Genomic DNA, 27,546 nt, shown 5'->3' with positions numbered 1-27,546 from the left:
ACCATTTACCAAAGCTCTCTTTCAAACATTTCCTGATTTGAAGCAAATACACTCAAGTAAGGGAAACATCACAATGGATATTCTACATGAACTTTTAAACATGCTTCAGTGCAACAAAGAAACGTGTTTTGGGAAATTTCTATGAAAATACCCATATCCTCCTCATATCCTGCTTCCATTGTTGCTGCTCAGGTGGCTAAAATACATTGTGTTTTGGTGTGAAATTCCTTCTCACAATACTGAGAAAGGCAGGTGCTTTTTGAAAGCCATCATCTGGTAAGTCTGTCCACGGGCTTCTAACTAGACTGTTGTTTCGGTGTGCTGTTGAGGGTCCCAGGACTGGGGAGGAAGGCGATTATCTAGAGAAATTGGCTGCATAATCTAAATTTTTGAAGTAATATCTTAGTAATCCTTCGGTCACCTTGCTTTTAACTACTTGGCACCAGTATTTATGGCTTCACATTTTTATTGCTGGCATTCCCATTGAGAAAACTCTGCTCCTAAAATCAAGGCATTACATCTCCATGGTTTGTTTTTGAAGAATCCAAGGGTTGATGGGATCTTTTATGTGGTTTGGGTAGCATGTGCAAGGGCTTTTAGGAAAGATATGTGCCATCCGAAGAATAGATTTTCTGAAGTTTGGGGATGAGGATAATAATGAATATCAAAGGGAATTAATTAAATGGGATGCTTAAGATTAACTTTAATATATAATTTAGTCATTTGCTTTAAATTCCATCTCTTTTGTGTATCAAACTTATTTGCGATATAATTTTACTATCAGCAAACAAAATGTTCAATATGTATCTAAAAATACACTGTAGAGGAAGCCTATCATTGGTTGATGTGGAGAAAAGGACAAACTAGGGCAGTAACCATAAGAAGGCCTTTTGTGTCTAATTTTATGGTGTTGGTGGTATAATAAAAAGATACTGTATTGTGTGGAAGGGTTCTACTGTATTGTGTGGAAACATGAACAGTAGAACCTCAGAGTTACGAACACCTCAGGAATGGCAGTTATTTGTAACTCTGAACAAAATGTTATGGTTGTTCTTTCAAAAGTTTATAATTCAACGTTGACTTAATGCACCTTTGAACCTTTACTATGCAGAAGACAAATGCAGGGTTTAACCATCTTAATTTAAATGAAACAAGCACAGAGTTTCTTTACCCTGTCAAATCTTCTTTTAAATCTTTCCCTTTATTTTTTTTAGTAGTTTACGTTTAACACAGTACTGTACTATATTTCCTCCCCCCCTCCTTTTTTTTTTTTTTGGTCATTGCTGTTGCCTGATTGCGTACTTCCAGTTCCGAATGAGGTGTGTGTTTCACCGGTCAGTTTGTAACTCTGGTGTGCATAACTCTGAGGTTCTACTGTATTCCCACTGTTAATAGTTATTGGGGTAGTCTTGGGAACAATTTCAGCTAGCATACATATATATCAGTAAGTGAACACTCTTTCAGAGAAGTGTCATACTAGCTGCCACTGCTGTTGTTCTTCTTTGTTCCAAAAACTTCAGTTAGTATTTCTAGAGCCGTGTTCAAAATTGACTTTTAATTTACTTCCGTTTAAAATTCTGATGTTTATCACGATTTCTAAGCCTAGCAAATCCTTCCTTTTTGAATTTCAAGTTTTCTCAGTGACCAGATTTTGAACAGTTAAGAAAAAATTAGTCCTGTTTTGATGTGGCTACTGGATGAAAGTTGCTTCTAACTTGGTTTTTATCTTTTGTAACAGTTACCGATCACTGTCAGAGACAGGATAATGTACTAGATGAACCCACTGGTCCCATCCATAGATTCATAGATTCTAGGACTGGAAGGGACCTCGAGAGGTCATCGAGTCCAGTCCCCTGCCAGTATGGCAATTACCATGATCCTGTTGTTTTCACTCTCTGCTATACCAACTAAAACTTATCCTTAAAATGCTAGCAGGAAGTGTACTTCCGTGTTTGAAAGCTTAAAATGTGGTGTTAGAGGGGAAAAAATTCTCAGTTGGAATATATGTAACTGGATTCTTTTGTCCCTGTGTGGTGTTTCAGAAGACCCTAGTATGCTAAGAGGATACCAGATTCATTGTTAAAGGGCATGTCTTGATTTATATTCGGCTTATGGTACTGTTTAGCCATGTGCCCAGCCAAGATAATATAGACATGACATCTTTCAGAGGCCACGGTTTTTTTAGAATAAATCCAGAGAGCTTGCAAGCTAGTGCAACTTCAGATCTGTGCAGCCAGCAGCTCCCTCCATCTTTATTTTATTTTTATGACCAAAGGAGATAAAAGGACAAATGTGAGTGTATTTTGTCTTTGTTTCCCTGGAGTTTTAATATTTATTGAGAAAATATTATCCAAGCTTGTTCTATTTCCCGTTCAGACAAAAAGTGCTGTTCTATGGGCTTGCTTTTAATTTTGTTTGAAATACAGTGAAGAATTTTAGCTTAGTGGTTATTGATTTAATTTTCCTTCCCTAAAATGTTTCAGCCTGAATAACAACCACCATAAGATGGTTATTTTTCAAAGTACACGCTGTACGTTGGCTAAAAGATGTAACTTATATGACAGGTTTCAGAGTAGCAGCCGTGTTAGTCTGTATCCGCAAAAATAACAGGAGTACTTGTGGCACCTTAGAGACTAACAAATTTATTAGAGCATAAGCTTTCGTGGGCTACAACCCACATCCGAAGAAGTGGGTTGTAGCCCACGAAAGCTTATGCTCTAATAAATTTGTTAGTCTCTAAGGTGCCACAAGTACTCCTGTTATTTTAACTTATATGAGAGATCCTTGTGGTGCTGCATCACAGAACCTTGTGTGGAGCATGTCTAATCAAAGTAGTGTTAAATGCCAGCGATAGCATCTACAGCATTTGGGCTCCTGTTGCTCCTAACAGTAGTGGAACTAAACTGGTATTGGCAGTGGGAGAAAAGTTTTAGAAAATTTCTCTTCTGTAGGAAGGACTTAAAAGAAAATTGTTTCCCATTATGCTTGCACACTACCAGAGCAGCCATAGATTCCTGCATTGAACCAAATGGAATGTTAATTGAACATTGGACTTTCCATACTGGGTCTGACCAGCAATCCAATATCCTGACTCCAGTAGTGGCCGATACCAGATGCTTCAGAGGAAAGAGTAAGGAACCACATGGTAGATAATTGTGAAATAACCTGTGCATAAGGGAAGTTTGTTTCTGACCACAGCCAGTTGGCCTGTGTCCTGAAATATGACTGTCTTTTCCATTTCAATCTAGCTACTGTAGCTGTTGATGTTCATACATACATCTCATCCTTTTTTTTAATTGCTGCTAAGTTCTTGGCCTCAATAGTGTCCAAGTCAATTAGTTCCACCTAGTTTAAGTTGTGTTTAAAAATTAAAAAGGTATTTTTATCACTTTAAAATGTTGTTGCATTTTATCTTACACTGGATGTCCCCTTGTGCTAGTATAATGAGAGGGGTAAATAGGAGTTTCAAACTGACCGTCTGGGTACTGTTCTGTTCTACGTACTTCTGTCATATCCCCTCTTCTTTGTTTCCTTTCTGATTTATAGTCCTGATCTTTTTAATCTCTCCTGGTACCAAAGTCTTTACATGCCTCTACATACTTTTTCTTGCCCTTCTTTGTACTCTTTCTATATATACTGTATCTTTTTTAAGATGAGATGATTGAATGGAGCGCAGTATTGCAGGTCAGGGATCTCTTTCCAGAGTGATTAGTTAAAATTGTTCCTCCTTATGGTTGTTCCCTTGCACTTATATACAATTGAATCCATCTGCCAATTGCTAGCCTTAGGCAAGTCTTTCTATAGTTCCTGAGTCTTCTCTCATTCTGACTAACCTAAATAATTTTGTCCTCCACAAATTTTGCCACTTCATTGTTTCTTCCCCTTCTCCAGAAAATTAATGAACATATTAAATAGCACTGATCCTAGTATGGTTCCTTAGTATTAGGTGCAGAAGTAGAAGGAAAAGAGAATGCACTGAAAATGTATAAAAAGATGCACAATAATATATTTATAGGAAATAAGGAGGGAAATGGGCCGAGGGGGGGAAAGGAAAGAAAATATAGCACATCTTAGTTTTAAATTACACTTTTAAAACAGTAAATAGAAAATAGATTGACAGTATGTTTCAGTTAAATACTGTATATAACAACAGTTTTCTTTAAAATGGAAACGGCATTGCACAGGGGGGTTTTCCACTTTGGTTAGTGGGCTTGGTCCTCAGCTTAGTAAGCATTGCCATTACTGACCTCTTTATCTGTTGAACATTGACTATTTATTCCTACTTTTGTAAACCATGACCGTGCCAATTGAAACCAAATCAAATGAAAAATATCAATCAACTGAAGAAGTTTACAAAGCAGACCAACATCTAGTTGTTCCTTAACCACCATTGTAGGTTAAATTCTTTTAGTTTTATTTGAAGTGTTTTGGCAATGGTTTGATGAATAGATATTTTCATTTTATCTGGGTAATCAGACTTGAAAACTTTAAGTGGGAATGGTTTCCTGGACGTTTGTATCTTTAAGGGCAGGAACCAAATCCATGATCATAGAACACCGTTCCTTCAACATTATTCTAGTCCTTTTATTTTTTTTGGTGATCAGATCCGGTGAACTTGATTTCATCTTCATCTAGATAATGTGGGGAAATTGTCCTCATGGCAGCATGTGGGAAAGGAATAAGGTGTCTCAAGGGAAGAGAAACCAACTACTTAATTTACTTGGCTGATAGAAAGAGGATGGCCCTGCCCAATTTTGTGGGGGCAAGACCTCTTAATTTTGAAAATAAAGATATTTCAAGTAAGAAATAAATCTTAAGTGGATATAGGAGGGAGGTTCAGGCAGTGATATTCAGACTGAGGCTCGGGAGCCGCAACTGACTCTTTAATGTGTCTCCTGTGGCTCTTTGCAGCACATGACACTAAAACCCGACGTGATTTAATTAAGTTATTAACCAATCAGGATGCTTTTTCTGTGTTGCTAACCAATTGTAGAATACTTGGTCAGTCATTTTGCTCTAAGAAATATATAGTAATGAAACAATGAGTTCACACTCCTGTGGCTCTTTTGGGTAATGTTGATCGCTTATTTAGCTTCTGAACCACTGAGGTCTGAGTATCACTGGGTTAAGGAGTTGAGAAAGCAGTAGAAGATTGTGGTTGTGATTGTGGGATTCATGAATAGAATGAGTTAATACTGACTATCCTCCTTTTACTTTTCACCTCTTAATCCAGTATTTCCCAAACTTTTGAAAGCTGAGTCTCTCAGGAAAATGAAACTAAATGTGCCCCCCAGCTCCAATCCAAATCTTCCAGATGGTGTTTAAAGTCCTACCCATCTTAATTTATATCTTCCACATATGCATGCATACACACCCTTACTTACCAGCTAGACTTCCATATCCCTCTAAGGGGCACACTCTACCAATTGGGAAAAACTGTCTTAATCTGTGCAGTTATTCACTGTGCTGTTTAGTTTCACATGAACTATAAATATTATACATTGCCATCTTATTCTGGGAGGACTTGTCTGGAAAGTGAAACATTTATTAATTTGTTTTGCTAACTCCTATTGAATGCTGCTTTAGTATCACAACAATATAACATTTTAATTTAGAGAGAGATGGTGGGTTAAGTAGTATCTTTTATTGGACCAACTTCTGTTGGAGAAAGAGACTGCTCCAGTGGCTCGAACAAGTAGAACCCCTCTCACACCAGGGAAATCTGAATCTGTTGCTGCCCCACAGACATTTTCACTCTCCTGGATCCGGAATCCCCTTCTCCATTTAGCCTCTGTCTCCAGGAAGATATCATCATCTCTGGGGGAATCGACTGCATGGAATACATCTCCCCTCCAACAGTACCGCCATTGCCACCAGAATCATCATCCTTTTCATTGGGGGATTTTGAACCACCTGATGAGCGCTTTCTTCCCCTTCCCTGCATGTCCTTCACCCCCTCACCCCCAAAAGACCACACTGGTTTGGGACCAACCTCCACCTCATCTAACTCGAAGTCAGTTCTACCGGAACCGGTAAGACTGCCATCTTCATCTCCGGATGAGGTGGTGACTCTTACTACTTCTTTTCCCCTCTGTCCCCATGATTTCAGGCAGTTCCAGGACCACCTTTGCTCAATTGCTGGAGAGCTGCAGATTCCTCTCGAAGAGATCCAGGACTCCCAGCACAAACTCTTTGACATCTTACATGCACCCGAACCCAACAGAATAGCTCTCCCCATTAGTGAAGCCATACTGGAGCCAGCTAGCACACCTCTGCCATCTGCGCTTCTACCCCCAAAAGGGCAGAGAAGTGTTATGTGCTGGCCAAAGGAGCAAAATTTTTGTTTTCTCAGCCCGCTGCCAACTCACTGGTGGTCCACGCTATTTCTGAAAGGGGTAGACAGCAACATCCCAAGTCTACTCCTGCTGATAAGGAGGGCAAATCCTGGATCTTCTGAAGAGAAAGGTCTTCTTGTCATCCAGCCTCCAGTTTTAGGTAGCCATTTACCAGGTGCCAGTGGCTAAATACAGTTTCCTGAACTATGCCAAGTTTGCAGTTTACTGACAGCCTTCCGCAGCAGTCTAGGGCTCATTTCCAAGTTCTGGTAGATTGATAGCCAAGATTATTCTCCAAGCTGAAGCTAATACCTCTGCTTGAGCTCTGGCTACTGCAGTAGTCATGCGCAAGGAGTCATGGCTCCATGAGTCAGGGTTCCCTAGGGAGGTCCAGACAACTATCATGGACCTTCCCTTTGATGAATCACACCTCTTCAACCAAAAGACGGATGAGTCCCTCCTACCCTGAAGGACTCCAGGGCTACCCTCCACTCAGTAGGGGTGATATACACCTGCCCCTAAGTGGAAATTTCACTGCCCACTGTTCAGATCTAGACTTGTGGCTCAGCAGTTTTTCCATCAGAGACCCTGTGAACCACCATGTCAAAGACAGAGGGTTCAAAAGTCCCACTTCACTTCAAGTTCCTCTGCAACTGGCTAAGCATCTCAATATCAGCCCCCAGCTCAACATTTTTGATGGGAGCTTGAGAGCCCCAGAATACTAAGCCCAACACTTCCCAACCCTCACATGCCATTTGGGGGTCACCTAGCACTCTATTTCAGTGTAATAACAGACAAGTGCATGCTAAATGTCATCCACTTGGGGTATAAGATGGAGTTTACATCCTTATCTCCTCCAATCCTGCACCCCACCCCTCTTTGGGGGACTCTCTGAGTATTCTCAATCAAGAGATGAATTCCTTATTGCAGTGAGGAGCAATAGAACATGGAGACCAATCCTCGATCTCCGCCATCTCAACCACTTCATTCGCAAACTCAGATTTTCAATAGTCACGTTGGCAGCTATAATTCCATCTTTAGAAACGGGCATGTGGTTTACCGCTCTTGATATGAAGGATGCCTACTTTATTCAACCTGCTCACGGGCACTTCCTCAGATTCATGGTGGGCGCCAACCATTTTCAGTACAAGAGTACTCCCCTTTGACATAGCAACTACCCCCAGAGTCTTTACCAAGACATTCTCATCAGTAGCAGATTACGTCAGATGCTGTGGTCTCATTGTCTTTCCCCTACCTCGACAACTGGTTCCTTGTCACCAAGTCCCACCAGGAAGCCTACACGTCAACTTCTATGATGCTACATCTCCTCTCCTCGCTGGGAGTCAGCATAAACGCCAAAAAATTTGTTCTCACCCCCACATAATCTATGGACTTCATCAGGGCAACTTTGAAGTCATGTTTGTCTCTTGTAGGTCATATGGCCTCGTGCGCCTAGGTCACCTCATTCAGAAGACTCCACCTTCATTGCCTTCAGACATGACTGCATTTGGTATACTCTCCAGACTGCCATTCCATGAACCTCATGGTGACAGTTCTGGCCAATGTAGTATCTTCTCTGCTATGGTGGACAAATTCTCATGAGGTATGTATGGGCACCACCTTTCACCCTTCCTCTCTGGACAGGACCATTATTAAGGACGCATCCCTATTAGATTGTTAAGCCCACGTGAAGAGCCCCACGGCACAAGATACCTGGACATCTCGAGAGTCCAGGATGCACATCAATATCCTGGTATCGCTTCTCCTATCAGCATAGGTACTCCACCTCTCCCCAGAGCCAGTAGCACTGTGTACACCAGTTTGTAGTGTAGACCAAGCCTAATAAATCTGTCTGCATTAATTCTGGAATAATTATGCTTTAAATGAATTTTAGTGCTTAGTAAAAGTTGGATGCAAAACCATACTTGTCTCTTATTAAACGAAAATAAGGTGGTGTGCTTTTATTTATTCTCCCCACCCCCGATTAAATGATCTTGTTTTAAAGAAGAGATTTTGGGCAGGTAATTTCCAAACACAACTGAATTTGATTTCTTAAACAGCTTTGAATATACTTTGGGGAAGCCACATTTATTAAAAGTTAATCACTTATGAGCTTGATGGCCCTTCTACCTCTTGCATTTTATATTTGCAACACATAACCCTACTATTAACTGTTTCATTATATATTTGCAAATCACTCTTAAACCCAGAAGAGAACACTGTAATGATAGAATGCAGCTTTGTTTTTCTTTAAATAGAAAATTATTTTAAGCTAAGATTCTAGTATTCAGGAGCTGATGGACAGGAAGTGAGATTCAGCATGCTAAATATTCACCAAAAATATTCTGTTTATATTTAGCATACTAGTCTTTCACATGAGCTTGAATCCTACTTAGTTCATAAATGAAAACATGCATTTGACCTACCTACTCTCTGGTGGACATCTACAAACTTCCCCAAACAATCACATAGTCTGGCATGATTTTCTCTCTCTCCAGGTTTGGGATACCCGGCGGGTTGCATACCAGGATTGAAGTGCACAGGCAAAGTCTTGTGGAGAAAGCTTGCTGGCTTTGGCAGTATTGTCACTGCCTTATTTTCATCAGATCCAGTTTACCTAAAATTTAAAAATAACAATAAGGGAGAAGGTGAAGAAGTCACAAATTACACAACTATTACAGTATGGCAGTGTTTCCCAAACTTTTGGGAGCTGAGTCCCCTTCAGGGAAATGAAAGCAATTGCACTACACTACAGTCTTGCCATGTGGTATTAAAGGTATAAAATCTTAATTTATACATTTTCTGAGGCACTCTGCCTCACTCTCCCCTTCCCCAACCATTTTGGGAAGGGCTAGTATGACATTAACTAATTAAAATGACCATTGCTACCATTGTTATATAATTGCAACAAATTGTATACAAAATGTGACGCATGGCCGGAAAGGGTTAAGCAGCTTGTAGGCTAAATAACCCAGAGTCACCCATTAGAGAGATATTAGAAAGGAATGTAAATGGTAATTAGGGCCATTCCATGGTAGATAGGCTAGAACTTTGAAATGCAAACCTATATATATTGTTAGAAATTAGAAGTGAAACTAATTGTACTCATCTCTTGTTAAGATGTTAGCCATGTAAACAGGCAGTTCCTGTCTGTCACTATCGCTATTGATTAAGAGATCAAAGGGAAATATTAACGTTTAGATGAATCTTGGGTGCAGTAATGTCATTGTCAATATGTCTCTGAAGTTTGTGATAGACTGCCTAATGGATAAATAGCCTTGTGTTAATTTGGGTAACTAATTACCAGTGATGCTTAGGAAAAAAGTCTCCATAATTGCCTATTGTTCACCGAAGGACTCCAACCTGTCACAAGAAGGCCTGAAACTGTATAAAGAAGGGCTTGGGTTCTGATCCTTTTTCTCTCAGATCTGCTTGATGCTTCATGCAGGGGAAGCTCAAGCCCAAGATTGAGCTCTCCAGTCTTGACTGGATCTCCCTGAATACAAACATTGGCCTATAACCTATGAGTTAATTTTGAAAGGACTCTTTGCAACTACAAAGCTCACCATCTCGGCTATGAATCTTAATCTCAAGAATTGTACTCAAGTCTGTATCTATACTGATTTTTTTTAACAATATTCACTCTTTACTTTTTTAATAAATGTGAGTTTAGTTAATAAGAATTGTCCATAAGCATCTAAGTTCCCTCTAAGCTGCACAGCCACATGGCTGCGCAGCTGCCTATTAAGCCCCGCGCAGGGGCTCAGGGCTACAGCGGGGAGAGATGCCTCTCCCCCAGCGCAGACCTGCCACAGCGGGGAGAGGCGCCCCTCCCCATTGGCCCCAGTGTGAACCTACCCCGGACTTTCTTCCTCCGGGGAAGAGGAGCCCCTACTTCGGCCAACCGGAACTGCCACAGCCGGAGAGAGGCACCTCTCCCCCTCCCCCAAGCCCGCACCCCAGGCCAGAGACTTCATCCCCCCCCCACACCCCAACCGTCTGCCCCATCCCTGAGCCCCCTCTCATGCCCAGAACCCCTCATCCCCGACCCCACCCCAGAGCCCACATCCCCAGCCAGAGCCTTCACCCCCCCCACACACCCCAACTCTCTGCCCCAGCCCCGAGCCCCCCCCCTCTGAACCCCTCGGCTCCACCACATGAATTTTGTTATGTGCACCAATATGCAGGTGCTGTGTCATACACCACCTGCATATTGGTGCACATAAAATTCATTCCGCACATGGACGTAAAAAATTAGAGTGAACACTGGTAAGCATGTATTTGGGTAAGATCTGAAATATTTATTAACCTGGGAGGTAATATGTCTGATCCTTTGGGATTGGTAGAACCTTTCTATATGATGAATAAGATTTTCAGTAATCCTCATCATATTTGACTTGAGTGTCTGGATGGAGGCCTGAGGGTGGGTTGCTTTAAGGGAACTGTGTTGATGGCTTCTGAGTAACCAGTGGGGTATAATAGAAGCAGTTTTGTGCTGGTTTGATAAATCTAAGTATTAGAATATCCGCCAGCTTTGGGGATTGTCTGCCCCATTCTTTGCAGTTCACCCTAATTGAGTGACCTCAGCTGGCTCCCCGGGGACTCCGGTCATAGCTGATATATTCATAATATACTTCCTTTTTATACATTCTTTGGTATTTGTCAACATTTGAAGTAGAATAATTGGTATCTGAGTTAGCACTGTGTTTTTTGTTTGTTTTTTAAGACCGTTCACATCTCAGAGCTGTTGTTTCAGGCTGTTTGTAAACTCAGACAGACATCTCTGCATCAGTTACTCACTTCACGTTTTGAAGGTTTTCTCCCCAATTATAACTACGAAGACTATGTTTAAAATGAAAGCTGAGACTTTGAAGAATAATTGGAAGGTTTTTCTGCTTTGCAGCCTTCCCCCACCTCCCATGAGACCTTCAGATCCTCTCAAGGGGATCACAGCATACTTGGGGAAACCTTACAGTATGGATGTGTCACTGAGTTTGCTAGGGTACATGAGTAAATGCAAATATCACAGCTGCTAAACTAAAAGTATGTTGTTACTGTTTTGGCCTTTAGACCTTTGTGCTTTCTGACTCTCCAACACGGTGAAAAAGCTGCTGCTGTTGAGACTGGAAATATGTTGCTTCTACTTAGTAACTAAGTGCTGGTGAAACACATTACTGAACAAGGGGCCTGAGCATACTTTGTCAGACTAAATAATTAATGTTATGAACCATGATGTAGCACCACTAATTTGTAAAGAAGGTTAAATCTATGGCATGTATAATGTTTTGGAAGGAAAATGTAGTTTTACTTCATTTCATAACTGTTTTTGTTGTTGTTTATTACTATCTAGATGTCCACACTGAAGCAGTACAAGCAGCTTTGGCTAAATACAAAGAGAGGAAAATGCCCATGCCTTCAAAAAGACGCTCTGTTCTTGTACACTCTTCAGTAGAAACATACACTCCTCCAGGTATCTAATAAGTCAGCATACATAAACATTGTCAGGTAAACTTAACATTGCAAATGTAGTGAGTGAATGCAGTTTATTCTACTGACTTTGAAGTCTCCCATGTGTTGCAGTAAGCTTCTTGCATGCTATGTGAACGTTAGTCCTGATGCTAAAATGTAGGTTAGATTTGGTCACTGTCAGCATTTTTTTTCTTCCACAAGATTTTCTGTCTCTTTTCTTAAGATTTTAGAAAAGCTTTAGGGTGAATAGTAGCCCTTCTTAAGCACAAAAACTTGTTTATCTTCATTTGTAAAGTCTCATTCTGAAAGTATCATCATGGCAAAAATATGTCAGAGCTTTGTAGATTCTTTATTAAATGTTGCATGAGATACCTTTTTTAAAATGGCTGGTGCAAAATGCTTTACAAAATTAATTTATTGAAAAAGCTCCTCGTTTGTAAAATAGCCTCCTAGTTTGTTTAAATCACTTATGGTTCATGCCTAGAGCTCATCACTTGTTGTGAATTTGAGAGTGTTTAGCCCAAAATATATTTAGAAAAAAAAAAAAAGCCAAAAAAAAACCCCACCCTGTTACTTCTATTACTTTTAAAGAGAGGAAAGACGAAAATATTAGGTGCCTTTTGCCTTCTCATCCCAGATCATCTTAAGGATAAGAAAAACCTCATTCTCCAGATACATGCTGTCCTAGCAAGCTGAGTACTTTGGGGTCAGTCTCTTGTATGCCTACGTAAGTGAATTTCTCACCGACTCTAAAGTTTTGAACAACTGATTCTGTCATGGTCCTTTTGTGAGCTGCCCTGGAGTAGAGCCACAGTGAGCTCTGATGCCTTCACCTCAGTTCCATTTCTTAGCACCATCAGCGGAAGTACTGCCTGGGCTGTTGCGCCTCTCCTGTTTGCTGGGCCACGTCTTTTCTCTCAATCCCTCGGCCTTTGAAGAAAACTTTGCTATTTACATGTTCTTTGTGTAATGCATTTTTATGGATTCTTTGCCCACCTTTATTAATAAAAATGTACTTTGAAGGGATATTTGAGGCAGTCTAAGTTCATGGTCCGTATCTTCTATTTCTCTTCCCCTTTACCCTTTTTGTCTTTCAGATATAGAGAAGCTAATCACCTTTAAAAACTTTGCGAGTATTTTTGTTTGATGACACTGTTATGTTATAATAATAATTTCAGAAAAATATAACCAATGGCAGGTTTACTTTGGGGCATGGACAGTGGTTGCTGGGATGTGGTTTCCCAGCCTGAGTGTCTGAAGTCTCTCTTGGACACCTGCATTGACTTTCACAAGTTGGCCTGGATTGCCTCACAGTTAAAAGCCTCAAGTGAACCAGAGTTCAGCACCCAGCTGCAGGTGAAGACTGCAGAGCTTCCTTCTGGGTCTGCTCACGTGCAAGTAGACAGCCTGAAGCGTCTATTCAGCCTTGAAACATCCTCCTTGCTTAGGGAATCCGGTGTCCAGGAAAGGTGATTTGAACCATCAACTGTGGTGTCTTGGAGTAATCATGGTCAATGCCTCTTTCAGCAACATCAGTCCTACAACTTCCTGTATCAGTGCAGCAGTTTGGGTTGTCTGTCTAGGATGAAGTGTACTGTGATGAAGCATACAGGAGTGTTGTCCTCAGGCTTGGTGGAAAACTACTTGCCATCATAAGTGCTCCAGTTTCTGAGGCAGAAGAGGAAAAAATGGTTGGATTCCACAGCCTTCTCTTTCTTTATAAAAGCCAAAACCAAAATGGAATTTCCCTCTATTTATTGAGAAAATGTTGGCCATTCTGTTTTCTCTGGAAGCACTCCAGGACACATTTGAAGTATCTGCTGATAGTTCCCCCTGCAAATAAAGAAATGTTTTCCACCCACTCAGTCCTGAGCTGATGGTTGATAGATCTACGAAAAGGAAATACTTGGTTACAAGGGCTGCTGGTTCTCCTTCCTAACACAAGACTTGTGTCACAGGCTGTTGTCACCATTAGGAAGCCTGACAATACGCAGTTTCACATTTTTTCAGAAGAAGGGTTTAGCCAGCCTGTAATGTCTGTTTCAGCATGTGTGTTTGTACCAATTTGGAATGGGAAAGGCCCACATCTTTGTGAATTTTCTTCCCTGAAGTACATTTTAAGTGGTTTCTAGAGGTGTTTGGAAACAGCATATCATCAAGTCTGAACTACCTTTGATTGGCAACACAAGTAGCTCACTCCAGAATCAAAACGTACAGACATGCATGGTAGTGAACATTGAGTTTTTATGTAGAGATACAGCTGGGGCTTGGATGATGATGGAAACCTTTTGGAGAAAAATGGGAAGTGTGTTTCTCAAACACAGTTTATTTACTTAGGCAGCCATCCAGTCCTCCTGCCTCATAGAGTTGACAAGGGAAAGCACCAACAAAGAAGCCAGCTATTATTTCTACTAGATTTAGGGATGCTCCTAGTTCTCTGGCTCTCTTCCAACAGCAATCAGTATTCTGAACCCTGCTTCTAGGAAGCAAAAAAATCTGGTGTTTTGATAGAATTTAAAGCAAGCAGCCAGTCATCTTTTATCTACTCAGGACGACTACCCTGAGGGAGGGGAAACTAGCCCCTTTTCCCCTTGTGACCCTGATTACCTCAGGCTCATTGAGTTCTGTCTATGAAGCATGGCTACAGAATTCAGATTAGATAAACTTCTCCAAAGTGCCCTGCTCGAGAATGTCCTTGACATCATCAGTATGAGGAAGAAACTGCAGGATATACATACTTTTTTAAGAGAATCAGCCGCCTGCTAGAGAAGGGAGGTATGTATATTCTGACATGCCTGTCACTGAGGTAGCTAGGTGCCAAGTGCACCCAGCAGGGTCCTTATGAGGAAGTAAAGACCCCAACTTATATCTAGTGAAAGAAATGGTCAGCTGGTATCTCTAGAAACAATCATGTTTTTCCTAGGTGAGGGTGACTGCTTATGTAATTTGGGACTTGCTGTGGTCTATAAACACAAGAGGGTACATCACCTAGCTAAGTTCCATGTCACTAAGGAGAGAGCTCCTGAACCATTTAAAGTCTTTTTTTGCATTGGTGCTGCATGAATTCATAAAATACTTAGTAATGTTTCTACACAGAATAAGCACAAATGTTTCCCCTTATTTGGAGGATGGGCCCATCAAGAAGGATGTCATTTTGGTAGGACAAGAATCAGTTTCTACCAGCGCTGGAGTCACTAGGAAGTCTAAGCTTGTTCCTCAGACAATTGAAGGTTATGAGAGTGACCCATGCTAGATGGGGCTCATCTAAAAAGACTGTACCCTAGGACGAAACATGGAATTCAAGGTTTGCCAGTCAGAAAGTTTCAACACAGACCTGCTGAAAACGTTGGACAGCATGGCCACAGGGGTGTTCATGTTACTCCCAACACTCCTGCGTATGAGGCAACAACTGTGGGCCCTGAAGTCTCAAGGTTTGCAAGTCACACATTTCCTGCATTGCATCTGAATGACAGACAAACTATAATACATTTTTGAGTGGAAGTTCAGGGACAACCTATAATTGGGAAAGTCTCCCAAATTACTCCCGTCCAAATTGTAGTAACTATGAATGCATCCTGCCTGGGATGGGGAGCTCACATGGCATAACTTCGCACCTTTTAGGGTTCGTGATGTCTCAGAGAACAAAATCTACATCAAACTCTGCAGGCAAGGATGGTCTTAAATGCTGTCCAGACCATAAGATATGTGGTAACCCAAATGGTGTCTTTGATCCAAACAGCCAGCTATGCTACCTCATTTTATATAAACAAATATGGAAGAGTTGATTCACTCATTCCTTCTGTGTGAGGATGTTGGGATTGCACATTACCCTTAAAAACATTACTAGTTATCCCTTCCAAGTCAGGAAAGGATAACATGATTACAAACAGGCTAAGTTGATCATTAATGTATCTTGGATCAGGGGCTGGTCAAGTAGAAAATAATTTTATCGCCACTTCTATGAACACAAAATTACAGGTGTTTGTGTGCATCACCAAAAAGCTTCTTTTGGACAATATCTTCCCGATCTGTTAGGAAGGGAAATTGCATGTCTGAATATCCTCTGGCAGTAAATACTTGGCCAACAGAGGATCAATACCTTTTTTCTGACCTTAGTCAAGGAAATAGAGTTCTTGACCTTGTAAAAATGCTGATAGCCAATCCCATTGCACTGAGAAGCTTGCCACATCCGAGCACATGGAATCATGGCAGTTTTCTGCATCTAAGCCTGAATACATTTCCCAATCAGCATGGTTGCTAATGGGTTAAAGTTGAAGGATGTTGGTCTCTGAGGTTCCCCTAACTGCCTGGAAATAGTATAGCAGATGGGTGTACAGTGCAAGTCCCACGTGGATCATTTTTCAGACTCATGAACACTGCTCTTCATACGTCAGGATTAGAGACTTCTTTCCAAATAGCACCTTTACCAGCTAGCTTTGCTTTTTACAGTAATGTTCAAGGTACATCATTTTCAATTTCCTGGCATCAGGAACTGTGTAGGACTTAGTGTGTGTAAACATTTTAATCTGTGTGGTTCTGACATTGAATAAGTTTTCTTCTTAATACTTGGGAACTGAAGTTTCTCATACAAGATGTCACTTCCTGGTGGCAGTAACTTCAGCTTACAGGGTGAGGAAGCTGCATGTCCTAGTGACTTAAACTGAAGTTCAAGGATAAAATCCTTTGAGATTGTTAAATTCCCTTTTAATCAATTAGTCTCATCCTGTTAACATGTTTAACATGTTCTTGCATCCATCTGGATGTGAGGTTTTTTCCTGCATAAATTTTATTGAATTGTGACTTCAGATACCATGCTGATACACATTTGGTCCAAAGGATGTTGGTTTTTGCAGCTAACCTGTGATCAGATTTCATTAGGGAGATTTGTAGGGCAGACATAGCATTCTCTGCACAGCTCTTCAAGAACCAAGTATGGAACGTTATCTGAGCATATGTATTTGGTGACAAGAAACATACTCATCTGTCACTATGGTTCTCTGGAGATATATCTGAGATTGATCACCACCCAGTGCCCTTCATACTTGAGGGGTTGGTAATCCTCTTTGGTTACTTTTTTTGCATATTCAGTTTTCACCTTTAGCCTCAGAGTAAGTACAAGTTCGAGGCATTAAGGATTTATGTTTTGGCCTCATTAGAAAGGCAGCTGCAATGGCCCTTGCTAGAGCCAGCAGCCAAGAACTTTTAAGCTATGGGAGTTCCCCAGAAGTATTATCCACAGGGCACAAATCCAAGCCTGGTGATCTATGACAGCTGTATCTCTTCAAAGAACTATTGTTACAGAGAAATATATTTTTACTCAAAATATGTCCTGATTGGCATAAATCCATAATTTGAGGCGAAATGGTCAGATGATATTAGAGCTGCAAATTTAGCTTCACTCAGCCCACTGGATCCAGTTGAAGCCACTGGATAATTCTCTCTTTACAAGAGTGATCTCGAATTTTCATATTTTTGCACTGTTTAAAACCAGTGATTCTCAAATTACTGTAAATTCTTGATAACCCCAGGGAATAATGTATGAAGCATCTGGCAATATTCATGTTTGTTGCTATATGTAATCTGGGATTCTTCATGTAATTCCATATCAAAACTATGTTAATAGTACATTATATTGGAACCGTTAATCTACCAAAGGTTAGGAAATACCAAAGTTGAGATTGCATGTATTCCACATTAACTCTGTCACCTGCCCATGTAGCATCAGTTGAAAAAGTCTGGAAGAAAAATATCCAGAGGAGGAGCTTCAGCCTCCAAGATTTTGCTGGTTTACACAAATTGTACAGAGCAGTGTAAATGCCATAATCTGAAACTACTTGGCTTCTAGACCATCTGAACACCTCTCCTCCCCTGCACTGTTGCAGTTTCTCTGAAAGGACCCTTCTCTTGTGACTCTCAGGATCTCTGCTGCTGGGAAATCTCTGGCCTGGCAGAGATCCTAGGCTACACCAAAGGACAATGCCTGTTCTTGTGTAGCTTAGGAACTCCCCCAGCAAGGCACCTTCCCCAGCTGCTGAGCTCCTAAAGCACCTGTCAGGTTATGGCCAGGAGAAACCGGTCAGCCCAGTGAGGTTTGATGGAGACTGAGGGAATGTGAATGGTCCTGTGGGTCATTCAGAGTCCTCAGCCCTAGTCTCAGCCCCTTCATGCCTTCCAAGGCTGGTTGGAACCTTTCCTCTGCAATTTCACACCTTAAGAAACCTGGCAAGGGCCCTTTCTCAGCTTCTATTCACCTTACAGTCTGCAGCAGCTTTTCCCTCAGCCTCAGTTATCCCTTTCAGTGTGCATGTATTTAGATTATTGATTACTAACCAGTTTGCTATGAAACTCATTAATTGATAATGTGTGTGCCGTGTGTCATTCCTTCATTTTTCATTTAATGAGTTTAGCAAAAATAAAATAAATGCTGTGAACACTGAGGTTCAGATGCTCTGTCAGCGCAAAAAACAATTTCTCTTAGGAAAAGGTTATGCACCCTCTTCAGCAATGACTACTTCCATGCCAAATTTCAGCTTCAGACCTCCGCTATTTTGGTTGGAGAACTATTGTTTTTTTTTTTTGTTTTTTTTTTAAAGGCAAGAATTTTTCCATAATGCGACAAAATAAATTTCCCCAAGCAAACCTTATTTCCTTGAGCTGTTTGTCTTCTGCCCAAAGGTGATGATTTCTAACATGGAAAATTTGAGTCCAGAAGATGAAAGTTTCAGAAAGTTCTAAGTAACTTGAAGCAGGCAGTTAAAATGGGAGTGATCAAACCTTAGCTATAGCCATGTGTGTCTGCCACCACTATAACAAAAGGCCTTAATAAGTTTCAGCCGTGTCATGCACTGGACTAGCTGGAATACACGTACCTTTTTGATTGGGTTCCTAATTCATTATAGTTGTGATGAAACTAAACAAATGTAAAATAAGTATTTCATTGAGCAGCACAGATTTACTAGCAGTAAATGAGCTGGCCTTTGGGTGTGCTTTTTGCTGTAGTTGTTTTATGAATCTAGAAAGAGGAATCAAGTTATGCAGGGGTTCAAATGGAAAACAATGCTGAATTTTTAATTCTTAGCTGTGGGGGTAGTTCTGCTCCGACTATACAAAAATAGAGAGCACTAAGTGTGTATATGTCCTTTGCCATGTTGTTACTGCATATATTCAGTAGCTTAGGCAGAAGTGGCTTATTTAGCAGATTATATTTTTGTCATTCCAAATAAAGCAGTTAAAATGAAATGTTTTGCTGTGTTAGACATTGTTTTCCAATGCTCCTGTATGGAAGTTAAGCACTACCACTATGAAAGGGTGGCAATGGAACAGAATTTGTGCATGTGAATGTGCCATATGCTTAGAACATGCGTCTCATGTTTAGTGCATGAGAAATGCCAAATGGAGAACATGGAAAGACTTCATGTTCCCCTTTATTGGGTCATTCCTACATTACATGCCTGTCATCATTATTTTAATCACAGACACATCGTCTGCATCAGAAGATGAGGGCTCGTTACGTCGGCAAGGGCGGATCACCTCCACTCCGTTCCAGAGCCATTCCAACGTAGAGCCCTGGCTTAACCGGGTTATCCAGGGCTCCTCCACCTCATCCTCTGCATCCTCCACCTCATCCCATCCAGGAGGGAAACCTGCTGCTGCTTCCAATACTGCTACTGCCACTGCTGCCGCCACTGCGCTTGCAGATCTTATGGCACACGCTCAGCTAGGTTAGTAAAAGAACTGCCTGTTTGTAGCTAAAAAGAGTAAATAAATTGTTAAGCAAAGCTGAAAAATACAAGTGTGGTTAAACACGGAAGTCAGGTATTTTCATGAGTGCCATACTTTACTAAGAGTATTCCTGAGTAAAGTGTACGATCCACAGGCCAGGTATGTGTCATGTATTATTTTCCACTATAAATAGAAATAGATACTTACAAATTACAAACAAGCATTCCCTTGCTTAAATGTTAGTGTCCTGGTAAATCGAATCAAAGGTACCTTTCTAGTACATAAGAAACAATTTCAAAATGAGGTATCCAGTGTTCAGGATATGCCTTCTGACACCCACTTATCTAGCCCAAGTAACTTCAGGATCTGGTATTCAAAGGTAATTTAGTTGGAAAACCTCCATGAACAAGAGGTCTGTTGGAATGTTATACAAGTTTTACATTTAGATTAGGTGCCGACCCAGATGTTTTTAAACGTTTGGATTAACAGAGTGTGTGTACAATGCATCTGGGTATAGATTTATTATCTAGAGGAAAGTTATGCAACAAGTACTGAATGACACTTAATATTGGAACGGAAGTGAAAAGCATAGAAATATTTGTTGAACAAAATGTATTTGTAACCCACGTTCAAGCAATAGTCCTGCCTCATTCTCCTTAACACTGAGGGGCTAGAACTCAGGGTTACCAGGGTGCTGGACGCATCCTAGATAGTTCTTACAGAATAGTGGTCCTCTGCAATTGGGAGACTCAGTGGTACAGAGAAAAAACTCACTCCTTTTCTTTCCAGAATTAAAGTGTAAGGGATTATTTCATCTAGACTGGTGAAGGTTGATGCTGTGTGTGTGTGTGTGTGTGTTTAATAATGGTCTTGGGGTAATATAATACTAAAAGATCCTTTTGGGAGTGGGGAACAGTACATTTTCAATACATCTACCAGATGGTTTGAAGAAGTTTAAAAATACAGCATAAAAATATTTTTAATTAACCTCTGCTCCATATCTTGAAGTTCTTACCTCATGCATACACAGGTGACAGTCATTGAAGACAATGAGAGTTCTGTCTTAAGACTTCGGGACTTGGCCACTTTACTTATCTAACTTTTTTGTTTATATGGGTCGGTTGCCTGTATGTATTATACACAGACATTTGCTCTGCAAATATTTCAGAGGTCCTGCTGAATTATATTGAAGCACTTCATTAGACTTACAAAATGAACATACAGACCTTTCTCCAACACTAATTGAAGCACACTTAACTGAAAAGACTGTTGTTAATGAATATATTCATCAAATATTCAGTTAATTCCACCATTCCAGCTACCATCCTCAGACTTTGCACAACGATCTATGCAATCTGCTAGGTGTATCCTCTAGACTGAATCGCTTCAGTATCTGCGTGGAAAATACAGCAATATAGTATAATTCATTTATGACACTTCAAACCCAGCCAGCCTGCTAAATCTGGTTTCCTGTGGTGTGATTGGCACTGGTTGTGATACATGGGGGGGAGTGTTCCTGTCTTCTTTCCATCAGGAAGGAAGCAGCCATTCAGCCAGAAAAGATTCGTCCCCAGCTCCTCCCCATCTAAGCTCCTTGCTGGCCTGCTTCCCAGTTGCTTCCTGCCTCAGGCTGAGCTTGAAGCACCAGCTTTTGTTTTTCTACAGCCTGTAGTTAGAATTAAGAAAGAGAAGAGAAGCTGCCAGTCCATAAATTCATATCCATGCTCCAACAGGGCACCTCCATCTTCTCTTGTGACCATGAGGTGCCCCAGTTCTCTACAGCAGCAGGCTCCCTTGGACTCTCCACAGGCAGTTGCTGGTAGGAACTGGAGTTGTCCTGCTATTCTTCAAGTCCCTTTCCCCCCGGATGGGCCATTTTCTCCAGTTCACTAATGCAGCAGGCAATGAATGGAAGCCCAGATAGAGATATGGACGTTTCTCCCCCTCTCAGGAAGCTTCTGTTGCGGTGGGGAGTGTGTCCCTTCCTCATATCTCCAGCTCCCTCCTCTGTTTACATAGAGATCTGTTCTCCACTTTGGAAATGAATAGGAAAGAAATCTGGTCTTAACTTTTTGCAAGAAGATTTGTTTCCATGTTGAAATGCTAGTGTTTTAGAAACAGGGGCGGCTCTGTTTTTTGCCGCCCCAAGCACGGCAGGCAGGCAGCTTTCGGCGGTGCACCTGCGCATGGTCCGCTAGTCTCACAGATTCAGTGGCATATCTGCAGGAGGTCCGCCAGTGCCGCGCCATCAGCGTACCTGCCGCTGAATTGCCACCGAAGCCACGGGACCAGCGGACCTCCCGCAGGCACACCGCCGAAAGCCACCTGCCTGCCGCCCTCACAGCAACCGGCTTGCCGCCCCAGGCACGCGCTTGCTGCACTGGTGTGCCTGGAGCCGCCCCTGTTTAGAAAGCTCCTAGAGGCTGAAGTGTGTTCTCTCTCTCTCTCTCTCTCTCTCTGCCCAAAAGTACAGGCAGCAGCTGCACACCTTCTCTCTCTACTCACTGTTCTTTAACCCTGACTAGCTGACTAGAACGGTTCAGCTCTGTGGCTGAGTATAGTACGCTCTCCTTTGCTAGTGCTGGCTTTTGAGGGTGTTTTTAATTATATGAATGTATATCCATTAGTAACTGGTCTGAACAATTCATTACATATAAACCAACCATCAGCCATAAGTTTGGGCCCATCTTTCTCTTCCCACCAGGGATGTTTTAGTTCATGTCCCCAGAGCATCCCCTACTCCCAACAGCTCTATAAATATGGGGAACTGGGGGTGGCATTGCACCATTGCCAGATCCTGGTTGCCTGTTCGAAGGCTTGCAGAATGTACTGGAACTGCAGTTAGTGTCAGCCATTAGTGCTGCTCAACCTCAGACAGTGTTTAAAAAGACGTGTGGTCTTTGAGTGTAAGTAGAATAGAAAAGTCCTATTGGATCTCTGAGCGTATTCTCTGTTTCACACAATGGAGTTATGGGGCTCTCAGTACTTAATCACTCTGAGAAGGATATTAGCAATCTAACCTTGGAAGAACTGGAATAATTGTTTGTATGTTTGTGGAAGGAATGTTAATGTAAATACTAGTATGTTCACAAGGATAAGTAGAGTAGAACAAAATTATATGGGTGACTTCAACAATACGCACACATTTTATATTCCAAGGTGCCTTTATAAAGTATTCTATAGGTAGGTATAACAATAGTGAAACATTCAAGTCAGCTTTGAATAGTAATTTTCCAGAGAAGACCACTCAGAATATTTAATGTTCTGAATTGTACACTAAATTAAGACTAACAACATAGTAAAAGGTACAAAGAAGGGCACTGGATTTGAAACGAGGACTGAAAAGCGTGAGCTGTGAGGTCAGGATAAGTGATCAGCACAGTTGAAATAATTAAAGGACATGCTCTGCATGTCAGTGTGCTTTAGAAATCGCACCCCCATTGTGTGTGTTGCTACTCTGTGTAGACAAGCCTTGAGATGCTGAGCTGAGAAGAGTTGGGTTGAAGAGTGAACCCAAGAAAGAAGTAGATCTGGATCCAGATTTTGTGTGAGAACCCACTTGCCATTCCAACTGAATTCCTGTTTTTGTTGTTGTTGTTGTTTTTTTTAACTATTTTATTTTTCTGGTTGTTCTGGTTCAATGTCAGTAGCTTTTTAGTTATTTAAAAGGCCTAGTTGACTGACTGGTACCTGAAGGCAAACAATGAAAATCTGATACAGCCAAATCGGTAGGTCTAAACTGGCTTCCCACTTTAGTTCCCAATTTTAGAGTCCTCATATACCCCAGTATTCTTTCCCTCAGATTATCTTATTACTGGCTCCCAATTCCCTTTCCCAGCGTAAGACCTGTAAATATAAAGGTGGTGGTATTCTTCTGACCTTCTATTGACAAAGCCACATAGCAGATGTGATTTTGAGTGATCATTTTGGGGAGTTTATTCAGGGATCATGAGCTGTGCAAGATATTGTTATTTGAGGCTGGACCCTGTAAATTTAACAGAATATGAGTTTTGTGGATTAATGTTGCACTAAGAGGCTCATACGTGCATTCGACTCAGTTTTCCCTTTTGTGCTGCATTCCCTTTTGTGCTGCATTAAGTCAATGTTTGTTTTAGTGCTTTATTAAAGCGAAAAATGTTTCAGTTTTTAATAAAGTAACCAAAACTGGGCACAATAGGGCATACCAATGACATTTTGGGTGTCTGCCAAATACTCAATATTCTATCATAAAACCCTTTTACATGGTTTGAAAAGCCAGATTTCACATTCAATTACCACATTATTATCCCTTCCAATTCAGGCTGTCCTGAGAGAGTGACTGACTAAATATTACTTTCTGACATTTTGGGGTTTCGTCCCTGTGAAAGGAGTTTGTGATCCCAGTTCAGTAGAATCATAGAAGATTAGGGTTGGAAGAGACTTTAGGTCATCATCTAGTCCAACCCCCCTGCTCAAAGCAGGACCAACTCCAGTAAGTACCTGGTAGGCAACTTACATAATACAGTAGAAACTCATTAGTAGCAACATATTGGTGCTCTTTTGCTCTGTTGGTCCTAAGCAGCTGTTGCTATTATGGGAAGTGTTGACAATTCACAGCAGAGAAAGTGTTCCCAAGGGAAATGTTCCCATAAGTGGTGATTGCTCTTACAAGCTGTTGCCGCGAACAAGCGTCTGCTTACAAAAACCTATCCTCACAAGTGGCCCCCTTGGAGATATTCTCAACCTATATCAAGGATTTGAATAGGCATGAGAACAGAACTACCTTTGTCCCCCGGGTGATTCCTCCAGAACTGAATTGAGCCCTCTTGGTGTGGTGATGTAGAAAAGTTTGCACTTCAGATGTTTATGCTTCATTTGCTCTGTGACTCCACTTTTCACTGCTGTTTGTTTACTTCCATTCGTAAGAACTAGATTAATATACAATGTTAATTTTTAAACAGTGATGGTGGTCTCCGTCTCGGCCATTTTAGTGGGCACGTCTGATGGATGCAAACTGCCAAGTTATGATCAAAGCCCACAGGGTTCTCTGATCCTGAGTGTGCCCCAGAATTGTGCTCTGGAATCTAAACTTTAATGGGAAAAAAAGGTATCTGGCTCTTGTGGTATGAAGATCTGTGAACTGAATGCAACTGGTGCAGTTTTGTCCTAAGACTGCAGGCAAACGGAAATAATAGCTCTGCAAAATTAAAACTATTCCATTCATCTCAATGGGTACTTTCCGCTGGAACCTAATGATTAATGTAATTGTAGATATTAACTGTTGCATTGCTGATCACTTTTGCAGAAATAGCTCACTAACTTGCTTATCCCCCAGTGCCTCCCAGATCTCCCCAGCTCCCAAAAATCCCAACTGACCTCTATCCAGCTGCCTAAAGCTCCAGTTTCCATCCTTGACAAACTTCTCTGATGGAGCCATGCCTTGCCAATACAATACAATACAATACAAATTCTGTGACGTGTTGAAATCCTCCTTTGGATTTCAGTCTCTTTGAGCTGCGCTAGGGCACTACACAGCTCTCATTGACATCGATCACCTCCTTCAGTACTAGGGCAAGGTATTCCTGCCTCGCAAAGGTAGTTCATTCTCTCTGCTCCATTCACGCAGCTCCTCCTTAGGACTCTGGATATCTAGGGTCTCCAGTTGAAGCTCTGATGCCTGCCTGATTGCTTCTTCCAGACTGTGGGTTTTTCAGTTGCAGCTGCATTCTGAACTCTTTCCCTAATATGGGTGTCACATTGGTCCTGGGTGGTTGGACCCTCTTGAGGGAAAGCTGTAACTGACAGTCATTGCCACAGGCTTAGGTGAGTAGACTCTACCTAGGTTGAAGAAGATGGTGTGATCTCAATCATCACATGCTGGTTGTTGGAGGGCAGTTTTCAATCAATTATTGTTGCTTCACTTCTCAACTTAGCCCTCCGTACATGTGAGGAGTCTCCCCACATAGGAACCCATCTCTGAACTTCAGCTTTGCAGATGCATACCAGCCATTAACCTTAGAAGCTGTTTCAATGGCTTCATCCCTGGGACACTCCTGCTTTCTCCGTTTAAAATTAAAATATAAAATGTGTGCAAATGGTGCACCATGTATCTTCCGTCATCTCATGCCAGCCACATCTTAAACGGAATTTATCCCACCAGATTGCAACTCACTCTTGTCTCACATAGACCTGAGCCTACTCCCTAGTGAGCATTTGTACCAGAAACATTAAGTATTTGTAGCTGTGACAACCATGCTATAATCTCTGGAGCCGAGTGCTGAAGACTATCTAGCTATTAGAGCCACATGGGCCTCTAACATTCAGAGGGTCCGGTGAAGAATGAAACTCTCACAGGAGTCAAAAAATAAACAAGGAATTTCACTCAGTCTAGCTGAGTGTGTGTGAAAGACAGGCAGTAACCTTTACGAGTAAATATTGAGGGCATAACACAATTAACAAGGCACGGTTACACCTTTCTGATCTAGCCTGGAGCTAACCACAGAGGGGCCACGCACTCCTGCAAAGGAACCACACACCTGGTTATGAAAGTCCATCCTTAAATGAGGATCTCAACATCTTTTGGGCTTAACTGTGCTGCATTTGTGTCTCCTGTTTGGTCCTCAGCCTTCTGGGTCTTCCCACAAATCTCTCTCTTGGGCCTAGTCTACACTGAGGGGCGGGGGGGTCGATGGAAGATACGCAACTTCAGCTACGGGAATAGCGTAGCTGAAGTCGACGTATCTTATTTCGACTTACCTCCCGTCCTCATGGGATCGATGGGAGCACGTTCGGGGATCGATGTATCGCGTCTAGACAAGACGCGATAGATCGATCCCCGATAGACCGATCGCTACCCGCCGATACGGCGGGTAGTCTGGACATACCCTTGAAGATCTAAAATCAGCACTTGCTGCAGTCCCTGGGCTGAGGCTCCCTTCAGGGACCTTTTCTTATTGACTCCCTTCTCTTCCTGGTGCAAGGCTCCCTGCAGTGCCTAACTCAGTGTTTTCCTTTCCTAGTCTGGATTCTGGGAGCATCCACCTTCTGCCAGCTGGACCAGAGGCTGCCTGCCTTTCACTCCTCCTTCCTTCTATTCACCCACAGTGGGTCCCCTCTAGTTTCACCCCAAAGTGATCAGATTCGCTAAGGAGAAGGGATTTGGCTGCCCACCAAAACTTGCTCTGATCAATCCCAAAGATGCAGTGTCTGTTGCAATATTTTATCCGTTTTCTTTCTTACTGTCTGGCTTGGGATGGGGCTTCTGCAGATAAAAAGCTGGAAAAGTAGAAGTGTACAGTGAGAGGCAACTTTGTGTATTAATAACTAAGATGTTTGATGTGCCTTCTGTGTCTGATTCTTATATCCTCACAGATAACCACTCCGCTCCTCCTGACGTAACAACGGGTCTTGTAGAACACTTGCATCATGAGCGACCACAAGTAGCATCAGTACGAGGAATTCCCAGGGGCTACAACAGCAGCATACTAGAAACTGCAGATGGTGAATATGTCAAAATGGTCCCACTGTCCAACACCTGGCCATTTTTCTGCATCATTGAATAGACAGAGGGTCTATATAACGTTTGCCGTCGTACTGACTTGCATATACAGTGTACCATAGGCTATTCTATATTACTGTTTTTTCAGTGCCAGCAATGGTTATAGCTTTCCAGTTAGACTTTCATCAGTAATATTTGGATAATCTCTTTTCTGGAAGTATGTATGTCATTCAGATGCAGACTTGAGTAGTTCAGTGTGTATATGGCAGGGACTGAAGCTTAGGGATCAGAGAGATAGGATTGCAACTGTTCTTATAGAGTAAAAGATTCAAACGTGAAGTGAAGTTGACTGGAACAATGTTTTGTAAATCATGCCTTTGACACTCTGTTCTACCCCCGCTTGTATTTTGGAAGATCATGTATTCTGCCTTTGGACGCTCAGTCTCCCTTCTGAGCTTCAATAGCACTGTGACAGAGAAAGCCAGTAACTTGGTTCAAAGCTGCTGTGTGGCTTGTGGCCAGGAAGTGGTTCAGAGATGCACA

The 27,546-nt window shown here is 41.7% G+C and overlaps 1 protein-coding gene across 1 annotated transcript in view; it reads left to right on the top strand.

The window, feature by feature from the left end:
* DIP2A (disco interacting protein 2 homolog A) overlaps positions 1–27,546 on the top strand; it is a 215,801-nt gene that overhangs the window by 103,594 nt on the left and 84,661 nt on the right. The window contains exons 4-6 of the mRNA XM_065412925.1: positions 11,686–11,805; positions 19,280–19,525; positions 26,877–27,005. Of these exons, the coding sequence (XP_065268997.1) occupies positions 11,686–11,805; positions 19,280–19,525; positions 26,877–27,005 (495 nt within the window). The remainder of the gene's footprint in view (positions 1–11,685; positions 11,806–19,279; positions 19,526–26,876; positions 27,006–27,546) is intronic.

This window comes from Emys orbicularis, chromosome 11 (genome assembly GCF_028017835.1).
Source record: "Emys orbicularis isolate rEmyOrb1 chromosome 11, rEmyOrb1.hap1, whole genome shotgun sequence".
NCBI lineage: Eukaryota > Metazoa > Chordata > Testudines > Emydidae > Emys > Emys orbicularis.
The sequence above is the reverse complement of the archived record's forward strand: the minus strand, read 5'-3'. Positions and strand labels throughout refer to the sequence as shown.